The sequence below is a fragment of the Condylura cristata genome, unplaced genomic scaffold (genome assembly GCF_000260355.1).
Source record: "Condylura cristata isolate star-nosed mole 26May11 unplaced genomic scaffold, ConCri1.0 scaffold00006, whole genome shotgun sequence".
In the NCBI taxonomy this organism is placed as follows: Eukaryota; Metazoa; Chordata; class Mammalia; order Eulipotyphla; family Talpidae; genus Condylura; species Condylura cristata.
This window is the reverse complement of record NW_004567107.1, coordinates 2596491-2610131: the sequence shown is the minus strand read 5'-3', so window position 1 is coordinate 2610131 and position 13641 is coordinate 2596491. Positions and strand designations below refer to the sequence as shown.

Here is a 13641-nt window from a genome sequence, read left to right as displayed (position 1 = left end):
CACACACACACGCTCACACGCTCACACAGCAGAGAGCCTGGCATGCGCCGGCAGAGCACACTTGTCGGGAGCAGTGAGGCCTGGCCTGTGGTCCAGGCAGCGCCGTCCAGAGTCAGCAGCCACTGGCCCCTCAGAATCGGGGTGCAAGGCGGCGGCGCCCGCAGGAGCAGGGTTTCCTTGCAGAGGAGGAAATGTCCCAGGCTGGGCCTCGCCGTGGCGGCACAGGCGCCCCGGAAACCACAGCCCTGGCACACGAGCGAGGGGAATGCGGGTGCCACACGGTGGGGGGCGAGGCTGACAGAGTGGGGTGCGCGCGTGCCCCAGAGCTGGCTCCAGCATGAGGAGCCCCGTCTGCACTGGTCTGTGGGCACCAGGAGCCCTGCGGGCGCCGGCTCCCTGCACAGGCGGAGACGGCGATCTGCCCAGGTGCGTCTCGCGCTCAGTGACGCCCACCTGGCGCCTGGCCCGTTCGGGGCCTGCACGCGGCGGCCAGCTAAGGGCAGCTCTGGCACCGCTGGCCCTGGCTGCGGCGCGGAGGCAGCCTGGGGAGGGGCAGCGACCGCCGGGTCGTGGGAAGCTTTCCGGGGCCGGCCGGCGCCAGCCAAGACCCTTGGCCCGCCCCGGCTTCCGGAGGCCGGTGTCCACCCGTGAGAGGGAGACAGACGCGGCGGACATGGGGCAGGAGCCCCGCGGCGGTGCTCAGGCCGGGCCGTGCCACAAGCAGGCCTGGGCACGTGCTCCCAGGCCGGGTGTTTCTGGAGGGGCGCCTCCCCAAGTGCCCCACTCCAGCCGGGCAGGAGCGTTTCTGTGGGGCCAGCGGGGAGGGCGGGGGGAGGACAAAGGCGGGAGGCGGGTGAGTGGGTGACAGCGATAGCACCCGCCGGTGGGCAGGGCCGGGCGTGGCCACCTCTAGCCTCCGCCCTCTGCCGTCCCCAGCAGCACTCCTCGGGCCAGGCGGGGCCCAGGGGCCCAGGCTCCAGCCAGTCTGTCCAGAGCACAGGCAGGCACCCCCAGGCTTGGATGTGCCACAGGCCGGGGGGGTGGGCACTTCTCCAGGCGTCTGGGGCAGCTGGGCGGCCCTGGCCCGGCTCCGAGCCCTGCGACAGCTGGTGGAGTCTGGTGTCTGTCTCATCCCTGTCTGGGGCTTCTAAATTTAACCTGCTATCAGCCCGGGCTGGAGGGCCCCTCCGTGTGACTGGTGCCACTTGGACCCCGCTTTCCTGGTAACCTCTCCCTGCGCATTCCCAGCCTGCAGGGCCACAGCCCCAGCGCCCGCCAGAGCCGCGCGTGAAGAGCTGGTGCCCGGTGCCCTCGCTCTCTGATGGGACCCGGCCAGCTTCCACCTGCCGCGGCCTGGCCTGCACCCCTGTTCGGTACACACCCCGCACATAGACACCGGGCCCTTCGCAGGCAGGGACCGGAGCGCTCCGGGCTCAGCCAAGGCCCCGGGCTTGCCCACCGCACCCCCCGAGCCATCTGGGCAGAGGGCACCAGGGAGCCTGTTTTGCAATTTCCTGCCCTGGTGGCTTCGACGGGAGGCAGGATGCAGAAGCTGCTGGGTTGCCACAATGTGGAGCCCCACGCCCCCGGGGCCGCGTGAAGGACCGTCCTGGCGGACAGGCTGCCCCTGCATCCCGGGGGGCCAGGCACGGGGGCGCAGGCTGTGCACACTTCCTGCGCAGGGGGTGGAGGGCGTTTCCTGCCGAGCCACTTCTTCCCGGGCGCGGAGGCGTGTGGGTGGGGCTGGGCGCCATCTGCAGAGGCCCTGCTGGGCAGCCCCGACCCGCAGCCCCTCAGCACCCCTCCGTGAAGGGGACCCCGGTGGTGTGGGTGCAGTGAGCGAGCCCGGCGAGCCGGCACTCCCCCACGTGGCAAGGCGGCAGCCGCTCGGGAGCCCCACGGCCCACCAGAGTGAGGGCCCCCACCGACCGCCCCCGCGTGTCCTGCCTCGGCGTCTCCTGGTCCCCTGCCCCGGCATGAGAAAGCCCCAGGCCTGGGCCAGCCGGAGCCACGGCCGGAGGCGCCCTGTCCGAGGAGAGCGCCCCTTCTAAACGCCGGCCCGGCCCGCAGGGTCCTGCGAGCCAGCCAGCACCCCGCCCCAGGCCCCCCTCGCAGGCCTCCCCGCCCCAGACTGGCCGGCTAGGGCGCAGCCCCGGCCTCAGCCCCAGCCTGGCGGCGTCCCCACCCGAAGCCTGCCCACGCGGCGGTCAGGGCACAGCCGGGTGTCCGCCCTTCACACACGTCCAGACCCTAGCCAGGCGTACTTTAAAATTATATTTTATTTGTGAATATCTGTTGTGGAGTTTAAAAAAATCACGTTACATGTCCATCAAGAGTCTTGTGCCGCCTGTAAGTGCCTTGTTGGTTTTCACGGCACTCTCCAGGCCACGGACGCGCTTATTGCTGGGCCCCGTCCACGCCAGGAGGTGGGACACCGGGAGGCCGCAGGCCTGGCACGTGGCTTGGGGCAGGGCGGCGGACGGCCCAGGCGGAGCGGAGCGGGGGGACACCCTGCGACCTCCCAGGGTCTTCAGGGAGACGGGCGGGCTCGGGGGCCGGGCAGGGCCCGGGCATGCACAGTGCTGGGCCCTGCCTGGAGGGTGCTCACTCTGGACACCGGGGTGGGGGCTCCCCGCCCCAAACCAGCCGGGCCACCTCCAATGCGCTCTCCTGCCCCACAGGCCGGTCCTCCTCCTCCTCAGTGCAGTACAGACCTGAGCTCAGAGGAGGGCGCTCCTCTCCGCCTGCTAGGAAGGGGTCCTGTGAGCAGCAGGGCCCACCCCGCCTCTCTGGGGGGCAGCCTCCCTGCCACGCAGGGGCCGGCGCCCGGCCTGGCAGAGGCCGCCAGCACCAGGGGCCGCTCCCGGGGCTCCGGCCCTGTTTGGCCCAGGCCAGCCGCTCGCGCCTCGGCAGGAGTGGGGGGGATGGACGGACGTTAAGCACCCCTTGAATAGACACACCACGCGGGTAAAGGAGCAGGGGGCCCCGCCCCCAGCGGTGGCTGGGACCCCGGTAGGGTAAGTGGCTCAACTGCAGCAAAATGGATTATTTTCTTATTCGACAGTTTCTGTGCTCGGTTATTAGCTTGATGCGGGCCCAGAGATGTGCTGTGGGTTCGGCAAGCTCAGAGGAAGGTGGCTTCAGCGGGGCTCCCCAGAGAGCTCCCGGGAGCAGCTTCAAGGCAGACATGGCTGAGAAAGCTCGGCCTCGCTCAGGCCGAGCCGCGCGGACTCCTGCCCCAGACCCCCGGCCGCCGAGGCCTCCGACACGGCCCCCCTGCACCCCCCAGCCCCGGCCTGGTTGACTTGTGAGGTTAAGCAGCATGGAGAGCCGAGAGGGGCTGCCGACTGCCTGCCCCCCACCTTTCCAGCTTCAGGAATGCCTAGCTGGGGTGCCGTCCACGGCACCCCCACGCCCAGCAGTGGGGCTCGGCGCCTTCTGCCCTCTCTCGGAGCCTGGGGAGAGAAGCACATGCCCGTCTTACCTTTGCGCCAAACCCGGGCCAAGGTGGCCCGTCCTGCGGGCGTTTGGGGCCACCGTGGGTCAAAGGGCAAAGCCTTGCGCCTAGAGGTGGTGCCGGCAGACCCGTCCCGGCAAGTGGGTGCCGAGGACCGACACAGCAAACGTTCCCGCTCTCGACCTGCCACTCGGGACCTCCCGCTCTCCTCCTGGGCCCGCCGAGGCAAGTTAAGGCTGCCCAGGGGGAGAGGCCGGCACTGCTCACTGACCCTCACAGGCGGGGGCCGGCGCGGTCAGGCAGAGTCTGGCCCTGCTTTCACCTCTGCTGAAACCCAACGAGCCGCTGGTTTCGGGTCTGCGCCCCCTGCCAGGACTAGGGGAGCCTCGGGGCTCTGATCCGGGTCCCAGCACCACCCCACCTCTGGCGGAAGAGTCCGGTAGCAAAGAGATCCTGCGTTCTTTGTTTCGGGAGGGTTGGGGTTTTTTTTTGTTTTTTTGTTTTTTTCTTTAAATTCAGCTTAAGGCAGAAGTTTGGCAAAGCAAGTCTACGTAAGGCCACGTGACGGAGGCCGAGCGGACTGCCACGGGGCGCCACAGCACAACGCAGCCGCCACGGCTGGGCCTCCTGCAAAACCAGCTCCCTCCCGCCCCGAACCTCAGACAGAGGCGCTAAGGAGGGGGGAAGCAGTTGTTTGGGACTCTGTGGCGAGGGAGGCTGACCGCGGAGGCCACGGGCCGGGCCGGGGACGCTGGGGCCCAGGCATCTGTCCGGCAGGGCCTCCCGCCGAGGGGACAGGCGCGTGGGGCCGGGGAGCCCGGGCTTCGCACAGTGAGAGCCGGCCGCTGGGCGGGGAGCGGCGCGCTGCCGAGGGACGAGCAGGGAGGGTGGCTGCAGTGCATTATTATTGGCGCCCGCCGGGAGCCGCGTGTCACCGGTGCTTGGCCGGGATCACCACCAGCGGCTGCCCGTACCTGGGCCGCCACATGAGGACCTGCGCGTCGTTGGCGTTGGGCTTGACCAGGGCGCTGGCCGGGATGGGCTCGTTCTTGCTCAGGATCTTGGGCTGGTCCTGGGCAATGGGCTCCCGCAGCCGGGCGCGCTGGCCCAGGGGCCGGCTGGGGTTGACCTCGATGCTGAGTTGCATGCGCCAGTGCAGCGTCTGCAGGACGATCATGTCGTTGGTGGACGTGTTGGTGGCCACCAGCCACGTGGTGAAGCTCTGGTCCCGGTAGATGTTGGTCAGCCTGGCCACGTTGCTCTCGCTCACCGGCACGGCCCACGTGACGCTGGGGTAGAAGTTGTCGTTCATGCTGATGACGAACTTGGAGTCACGCTTGGTGGGGCCCACGATGGTGCAGGTCTCGGTGGTGTTGCCGTACCAGGGGTAGTTCACCCCGTCAGAGTCGCTGATGGCCTCGATCTTGCCCTCCTGGAGGTCCGGGAGCTCCCAGCTGGACCTGCGGGCGGAGGGGGGTTACTCCTCGGCCACCCCAGGCCTTCACTGCGCTGCGGCCCGGGGGCTGATCTCCTGGGGCCACGGTGCTCAGGCAGGAGTGGGGCCGCCCAGGCCACCAGCGCCCCGCGGGCCTGAAGGGGCGGGGCCAGACCTCCCCCAGGCGGAGGTGGGTCTCCTTCCCTTGCACCCGCGCAGCGGCAGGCCCCGGAGCCCTGTTTGGTCGGCACGCCAGGAAGGACTCCCAGTCTGGCCGGCGACCTGCCGCTCCCGGGCGAGCGCAGCCTTCCGTGGGCTCAGTGGCCTCAGCTGAAAGGGGCGACCCGGCCTCTCCCTCGTCGCACTGGGCCGGGAGCTCAGCTCAGGCTCTGCCTCCTCATACCCCACTCAGGCTGCCGCCAGCTGCAGGGGACGCCCCCAGGAGGCTGAGATGCCCCCCGCCTCTGCCCACCCCCTTCCGTCTGCTGGTGCCGGTCTAGAGCAGGAAGCCGGTGCAGCCGGAACCGCACCTGCCGGGCCCCGCCTCCTGCAGAACCGAGAAAACCTAACGCGCCCCATCCCAGCCACAGGGCCAGCTTCCCGGCCCAGCTGGCCCCGAGCCTGGACTCCCTCTGGCTGCCGGAGGCCAGAGGCCGCAGCCTGCCCGGGCAGGGAGCAGGTGTCAGGTTGTCCAGAGCTTCTGGGCTGAGCCCTGGACTCCTCACCTATGTCCCAGCCCACCTGCCCACGCAGAGGCAGGAGCAGGAAAGAGCCAGTCGGCGACTGTCCACGGCGCTGCCTGCGCTCTGCTGACGTAACAGTTACTCTCAGGTGGACGAGGTTAGCTGACCCAGCTGTGAGGGAACACGGCAGCACCAGCGAAGACCCATGGACAGCCCTGTCCAACGAGCCCCATGGACAGACACAAAGCTGGGGCCTGGGGCTTCCACCAGGTGACTCACCCGAGCGGTGGGCCCGGGCCAGGCTGCCGGGCTGGCCCCTCGCTCTTTCCCTGGGCTCGTGATGCTGATGCTGTGGACTCTGCACCAGAATCCGACACTGCGTGTGCCCAGGTGCTCTCTGGGGTCACCTCCGGGAAAGGCGTCCATGTCCTGAGAGGCAGGCTCTCCACCGAGAAGGGCAGAGGCAACCGAGGGGATAGGTGGCGGAATAGTTCAGCCTCAAAAAAGGGGTTCTGCGGCCTGGAGGACCCCAGAGGATGTGGGCACGGAGAGAGAGGATCTCCTAGTCAGCGTGGAGCCTCGGGGCCTCGGGCTGGCGCAGGCCGGGTCTCACGGGTGCAGTCGGGAGTGGGGAGCATGACAGTGCAAATGGGTTTAAAAATGGTTAAAGTGGTCAGTTTTGTGCGCTTGACCGCAGCCACCGAAAATACCCCTGCAGAAATGCCCACGTGGCGTCAGCAGAGCGAAGCCGAGGCCACTCGGAGGCAGGGGCCCGCCAGCAAGCAGGGCGCGCTCAGCGGCCACCGCCCGCCTGCACCGCCCCTGCAGACCCCCCCCCGCAGCGGGGCTGGGGTGCTGGCGCTTGGGGCGGCCTGCAGGGGTTCCTCATGCAGTGGGGAGCAGGGTCAGGCTCCCCGTGAGAGTCTGGAAGGCTGCCGCTCCCCGCAGGCTCCGTTAGCCGCAGTGTTTTTAACGGCAGGACTCCGGGAAGGGACTCCACGCTGGTCTGGCTCCATTCGCGGCCAGCGAGCTGGGCCAGCCCCAGAGCGACCCGCGCTCAGCCTCTGGCCCCAGGCTCAGGCTTCCGCTCCCTGCTCGGCCCCTGGGGCCCCCAGCCAGGGCCCGCAGAGACAGCCCTCCCGAGGTCTACTCGGAATCGGGGTGCGTGCACTCAATGGGGCAGCACGTTATCTCCCCATCAGGCGCCCGGGACCCAGCTCGGCCTGGCCACCGGCTTTGGCCCTCTCACAGCTTTGGCCCTCTGAGGCCCCGTTTCCTCCTCAGGTCGGCAGACCCCTGCAAGGTTTCGCTAGGACTGCGTGCATGAGACACACTGGGACACGGCTCTACACAGAAGCTTCCAGAAACCGCCTGCGTGAGGCTGGCGCGTCTGGGGTGCAGGGTCTCGCCCTGAAGCAGCCTGCTGCCTTCCAGCCATCTGTGTGGGCACATCACACTTGATCTGGAAGGAGCCAGCGCCGTGTTACCCTCTGGCTCCAGTTTGTTCTGGGCGGACTCTGGGCTGCAAGGCTGACCCCAGCCTCTGCCCCAGCCCTCCAGGCCTCGGCCCGCAGGCCAGCACGGGTCTGATGCTGCACAGGGCCAGCAAGGCCCAGCAACACACGGGACACGCGCGTGCCCGGTGGAGGAGGGGTTCCCAAGGACAAGCCCGGGCTCACGGCCGGACCCCGGCCCGGCCAGCCGCCTCCTCTCGGGACAGGGTGTGTGGCCTCGTGCAGGAAGCAGGAGGCACTGTCCCCCCTAACCACTCCTGGCCTCCAGGGCGAGAGTTCGTGGGCCCAGTGCACACGAGGCCCGGTCAGAGGCTGAGAACCCCAGGCGGCGGCCGTGGCTCTGGGAACCGCACACGCCCCGCCTGGGTGCACACGGGGAGGCTGCTGGCCCACCCTGCTGTCCCCGCGGGGGCGGGGCGGGGACAGCGAGCGCTCTCGGCCCCCGGAATCACTTAGCCCCCCGGCCCGCGGCACCATCCCGGTGTGCAGAGGCCCACACACGGCCCAAAGGCACGGCGGAGCTGCCCACAGGCGCTGGGGTACCCTCGGGGAGCCGCCTGACCCGCACGCAGGACGGGTGCTCCCGCTGCCGCCCAGTCGCCCTGCGGCCTCCTGGCACATGTGGGGTTAACTACCCTGACCCCAGACAGGCCCAGGCCCCCAGGATTTACCCTAAGCCTGGCCTCCCAGGGCACCTGTAGCTTCCCACCGAGTGGCTGCAGCTGTGTGGCCACGCCCCGCACACGGTGCTCACCTGCAGGGCACCAAAGCGCCAGCCCCCGACCCCGCATGCGCCCCAGGCTCCTGCTCCGCCTCCAGGAGCTGGCCTGCGGAGCTGGCCTGCGGGGAGCTCGGAGGGACCCTACCGGAGGTCACACCAGGGAGCGGAAGAGTGGGACTGCGACTGAGCAGGACGCGGCCACCACAGGGCAAGCACGGTGCCCGGTGAGTCTCAAGGGCGCCGGGGTGGGCCGGGGAGGGCGCCTGCGTCTCAAGGCCCAGCCACCAGCCGGGAGCCGGGAGCTAGGGCCCTGGGTGGAAGGCCAAGGAGCAGGTGTGCCTCAGAGCGGGGAGCTGCCCCGACTTGGGCAGGGTGCCGGGGGCACCCCCTTCCCTGCTGCTTCAGATGGGACGGTGAGCCTGGGCCGGCTGTCTCCCCTGCACCCCTGTGGGGCCCCACCTGTCTCCCAAGGGTGCCAGAGTCCCAGGGCTCTGGCTGGGGGTCCCTCGGTCCCAGACCCAGAGCCGGACCCTCCCAGCCCACCTGGTCTCAGAGTGTCCAGTCCATCCGCTCTGCTGCTGCCCACCTTCTCCTGGACTGTTATAAACCCAGAGTGTGTATTGGGGGGGCACTCCTGTGTCCCCCTTAAGAGTAATCATGCCTGGTCTCCAGTTTCCAAGATTTTACAGTTTTGTCCGACTCACTACAGGCTCCTGTCTTACAACTTTACGAAATCGGAGCCCCAGCGCAGCCCCCACAACTAGGCTGGGACCCCAGGGGGGTCTCCGCCCTGCTGACAAAGCTCCTGGGGGTGGCGGTGTCCCCTCCACGCAGACAAGGGGCCACACTCTCCGCGCCTGCCCTCCCCCCCAGCCAGCAGGGCCGGGGTCCAGGCGGAACTTCAGTCCTGGGCACCAAAGATGCTTGGCGTTTTGTTTTGTTCTGGTGCAAACCCCAGAGGCGGTGCGAAGTCAAACCCAAAAGCCGCAGCCCCGCCCGCGGCCAGCCGCTCCGCACAGTGATAAACATCCTTCGGGCCTTTCTCTCGGGGAGGCACCGGGCGCTTTCATTTTTAGTGTTTTCTTATGAGCCAAACGGGTCCGACTCTACCTATTTGACAACTTTTCAAAGAAATGTCAGGGTGAGATGGCCCGGCCTGGACACTGCCCGGCCCCAAGGCCCGACGCCCTCCTGGCCCCGTGGGCTTCTCTCCCGTGTCCACACGCTGTCAGCTCACGCTGGGGTGGCCTGTCCAGGCCGCCTGGGCCCTAGACACAGAACGGTCTAGAAGCACAATAATGAAGGGTGTGTTTCTTCGAAACGCCGGCCAGCCGCGCACCCCGCCCTGCCTGCACAGCGCCTCGGGACCCTCGCCCGCCCCGACCGCAGCCCGGCCAGAGCCACCAGGTGGCGGGGGTCCTCAGCCGGTGATGTTCTCCCTGGTCCAGGCGGTGCCTTGTCCACAGCCCCGGCCACCGCAGCTTGCAGAGTGCATCCGGATGGCAGAGGTGGCCAGGCCAGCGGGTCCAGGGGGAGCTCCCTCTGCCAGGGATGCCCCTCCCCCCACTTCCTCCCACCCCAAAGCCTGGAAACAGAGACTTCCCTCTCCCACCCCAGCCCCTGCCCTGCCAGGCCCACAGATGGGGGAGGCGGCCGCCTTCCGGGCGGCAGAGGAAGCTTCGTCCTCAATTGTTCTGAGGGCCTGAGCACAGGAAGAGACAATGTGGTCCCCAGCCCAGCCACTACTCGGGTCCCAGACCTGCCGGGAGCACGCCCCCGGCAGCACGTCAGGTTTCAGAGGCTGTACCCCCTGACAGATGGGGACCAGGAGGGGGGTTACCTGCCCTGGCCTGAGGCCTCCGTCCCTGTGCCCAGCCCGCCCCCACCCCAGGCCTCCCGGAGAGCAGCAGGCATCTCAGTGCTGGGGGCCCTCAGAGGTCAGGCTGCGATGGGCCTGTGAAAGCAGGGGCGGGGGCAGCGAGGCTCACACCCCAGCGGACACTGCCCCCACCCTCCCCGTGCGGGCACCCTGCCAGTGGACAGGCAGGGCCACCGTGGCGCTTCCCTGTGGGTGATCGCTGCACCAGGCGCTGGCTGAGGCCCCACGTGGTCGCCCCATTCAGACCGCAGCTGCCCGGGGGGGGCAGCAGCTTCCCTCCCAGGCCGGAAGGGCCGACCCAAGGGCACAGCCCCAGCAAGGGGCCTGCGGTCCACCCACACACAGCCAGACGCCCACAGACCCTCTCCTTAGGCTGCTCTCCTCCCCGCACACCCAAGTCAGAACCTGACCCAGAAGCTGGCCTGGTCTCGGGCGGGTTCCCGGGCTCGCAGGAGGGCCAGGCCCGGCGGGCGCCACCCACGCAGCCAGAAATGCCCGTCCCTGCGGGCGGGCGAGGCGCGCAGGTGGCTGAGGGAGCCTGGAGGAGGGAAGGGGGCAGGTGTCTCAGCAGGCTGGGGAGCTTCCACGGTAACGTAATGGAGGTTGCACCCCAAACCGGAGGGCAGGGAGGGCGCAGCCCTGAGCTTCCCGTCCGAGTGCACGGCCGGCGGTGCCCGGCAGCTCAAATATTTCAAACCCAGCGCGTGGTTCTGAAAAGTCCTGCTGGGTTAGACTCTCTGCCCTAGCGAATGAGGGGTGACGCGCGGGGTACCGTGGGCTTGGGCCAAGTATCTGGAGTTACCGTTTCGAATACGAGCCCATCTGTGGAGAGCGGAGACCTCCCGCCCCTCCCCTCCGGCTGCCCCTCCCCAGGGCCACAAACCAGCGGCTGAGCCGGGGTGACGTCGTCCCCCTCCCCGGACACACGTGTCCGGGTTACCGCAACGGGGTCCTGGGGCAAGGCACCCCTGGGTGGGGAACCCGGGGACCAGCAGCAGCACCCAGCAGCCCCTGACCACAGCCAGGGCCCCGCGGCCTCGGCCGCCCCGTGGTTCGGCACACCTCGCCCCGTCTGGGGACTTAAAACACGAAGGACTCATAACGCAGGACGCGCCGGGGGCAGCTGCCAGGGTCTCCCCGCTTCACATTTGAGAAGGAGCAAGGCGGGTCTTCCTGAATGACCACCCCTGTCCTGCCCAGAGCACACCCAGGGAGCCCGAGGAGGACGGGCCTCCTCTCCGTGACTCGGTTTCCGATCCTGCGGACGGGCAGTAAGTCAGGCCGCGGTAGCCTGCACCTGGCCTCTCGCCGAGGCCCCATCCCCTGAACACAGGCCCAGGAGCCTCTGAGAGGTGATGGCCATGGACACCCACTCCCCACTGCCCGCCCAGGGAGCCCTCCAGTCTGCCCTCTCTTGGGGGCTGGTCCCCTGCTTGGGGGGCCCTGGGGATAGGCCTCCAGATGGAAGGCCCAGCTCTGAAAGCCAGCGGGGCCCCAGAGGGGGGAGGGAGCACACGAAAAACACAAACCATTCATGACTTCGCGCGGTTTAAATTTGTAAAGGCCAGGAAGTGGGCCCCGAGAAAGCGGAAGAACTGGGCTGGGAGAACATTCACACAGAGGAGCCTGCATCTGCCTGAGTTCTGTTTCAGCCTGGCTTCTCAGCTTCTCATCACAGAGCCCAGGCTCCCTCCCCGCCAACACTCCAGCCACTTCCCTGCCCCCCAGTGAGCCTCAGCCCCAAGCCTTGGCCCCAGTTCGCAGATGAGGAAACCAAGGGTCAGTGCGGCTAAGCTGACCCCCAGAGAGTGGCCTGCAGTCCAGATGTGCACGGGCTTCCCCTGGCCAGGACCCGCTCCCAAGGTCACCTCAGGCCTCCCGACTCAGGCCGCCTCCAGCCACAGCGCCCAGACGGCCTGGCAGGGCACGAAAGGGAAACTGAGGCTCCAGCCCGACCTGAGCCCCGCCTCAGCACAGGGTCCAGCGGCCAGCACCCATCCCGGCCCGCTCGGCCTCCTCCTGGGCCCAGCCACAGCTTCCCGGGGAGGAAAGCGGCCGAGCGCCGAAGGGAAACCTCCCTGTCTGGCCAGCTGTCCCAGCTGCCTCGAAGGTTTCTGGGCTCATGGCTCTCAGGAAAGATCCACCCCAAATATCCAAGAATCAGGTTTCCCTTCTCAGAATGGAAAGTCAGCCCCTGCATGGATTACTGTCTGCGCTGGAGAGCCAAAGCTTGGGGGTTGAAATCAGGAACCCATGGGAGCCCCAATAAGGGTCTCGACGCACTCCTCGTGCTTCGGGGAAGCATGGTTACCCCACTTTAAGTGGTCCCTGCCTTCCTCCTGCTCCCCTCCCAACTCCAGGGTCGCTGAGGGGGGAGGCCCCCCACCCCCTCGTGAGGGCCTAGCGTCCCTCAATCAGGGAGAAGCTGCATCCCGGGCGCCCGTGTGCACCACGCCTGTGGGAGCTCGCGGAGAGGCAGGAGGCCCGGGCTGGGCCCCGGGGGACAGGCCGGGGCAGCGTCCACCGAGGGCCCACCCAGCTCAGCAGAGGTCCCCAATAGGGCCCACACACTGCCCTTCCCGCGACCGCTGCTTTGCTCACCGCGATGGCTGCCCCCAGGGACGTGCCAGGGAAGACCTGCGTCCCAGGCTCTGAGCGAGGGCGCCGTTATCCCCGGAACGCTCCGGAGAGGACAGGAGCGCGGGGGCCGGGGCTCTGCATGGCCAGGGCCCTGCCAACGCCGCCGGGCGCTGAAGCCTGATGTCTCCCCACAGCGGAGAGAGAACGCCATTGAGAAGCAAAGGGGTCTCCACACCTGCCGGCCCCTCGGCCGACAGGGCCCCCCCCCCACGGTGCCCTGGAAACCGCCCCGGAGGCAAGTCCAGGCCCAGCAGCGGTGCAGCGCCCTGGCGGCTTCCGGGAGCCCTTCTCTGCCCGGGCGCCGCAGCGTGTACCCTCAGAGCCGGCCGGGCGCCAAGGGGCCGCTCTCCGGGCACCCGGACCTCACGCCGGCTCTGCCCAAGAGGCGCCTGGGCAGGTCCCTCTGCTGTCTCGCATCTTGTGGGGACGGACACGGGAACCCCAGGGGCCAGACACAGGGGGAAGGTTCCGGGCCACCACCCCAGTCCGAAGCCACAGGCCCGTCCTCCGGGACTCACCTGGCCAAGAAGGCCCAGGGAGCAGGTTCAAAGGCCCGAAGGCCCCCCCCCCGGCCTGCGCCCCGCCCCCAGCGGCCCCCGCTCCCCTACTCACATGCCCTGCTCCCCGTACTGGTTGTAGAACTCCATGTGGCTGCACGCCTGGATCCAGCCCACTATCCAGGTCTCCTTCTTGGGGATGGGCGGCATGACCACCTGGGCCGAGGCACGGAAGTGGGGTGTCCGGTAGCGGAGCACCACGCTGGAGGACTCGTCGATGCTGGTGGGGATGGGGTCGATGGAGGCTTTCACGTCGACCACGGTGATGCCTTCCCGGAAGACTCTGGCTTTGCCCCCGATGCTCTGGATGCAGCCCATGGCACAGAGCAGCACCCTGATCTCCAGGGAAGGCCAGCAGTCCCAGAGGAAACTGGGCATTGAAAGGACGGAGGCCGCGGGACCCAGTGCAGACACCACTGCGTGGGGCTCAGGCGGGGAGGCGGGTGTCCACGGGTAGAAGGCTCACTGGAGGGGGGGGGTTCGCATATCACCTCGGGCCTGTTATAAATAAGGACTTCGCTGCATTTCAGACGCCCTGGTTCTGTCTTCTGCTAGCAGTGGACAAAAATCACCGATATTCTTTGGGTTAAAAAAAGAAAAGTTTGCAGGTTAATGAGCAATCATGTTGTGGAGACATCCAGCGCCTTCGAGCCTCGGCAGCGGGAACGCGGCTCCCGGACGTGCGCTCCAGTCCTCGCGGGGCGCAGGCGGCCGCCGCAGACGCATCAGCCGGGACGCTGCGTCCCGCGCGGGGC

General features: G+C 68.4%; 1 protein-coding gene across 1 annotated transcript; it reads right to left on the bottom strand.

Moving 5' to 3' along the window:
* Nucleotides 1-3192: 3192 nt before the first annotated feature.
* FAM78A (family with sequence similarity 78, member A) lies at nucleotides 3193-13631 on the bottom strand. The gene is made up of 2 exons (XM_004677243.2): nucleotides 12942-13631; nucleotides 3193-4917 (listed from the first exon to the last, which is right to left on the bottom strand). The coding sequence occupies exons 1-2, from the start codon at nucleotides 13262-13264 to the stop codon at nucleotides 4389-4391; spliced, it is 852 nt and encodes a 283-aa protein (XP_004677300.1). The 5' UTR covers nucleotides 13265-13631; the 3' UTR covers nucleotides 3193-4388.
* Between the last annotated feature and the right edge of the window lie 10 nt (nucleotides 13632-13641).

Bases quoted from the DNA above. Each gene is read 5' to 3' on its own strand.
- FAM78A (XM_004677243.2), bottom strand. From the start codon at position 13,264: ATGCCCAGTTTCCTCTGGGACTGCTGGCCTTCCCTGGAGATCAGGGTG. The intron at 4,918-12,941 runs GTGAGTAGGGGA...CTCCGCCCGCAG, and splicing joins CAGTACGGGGAGCAGGGCAT to GTCCAGCTGGGAGCTCCCGG.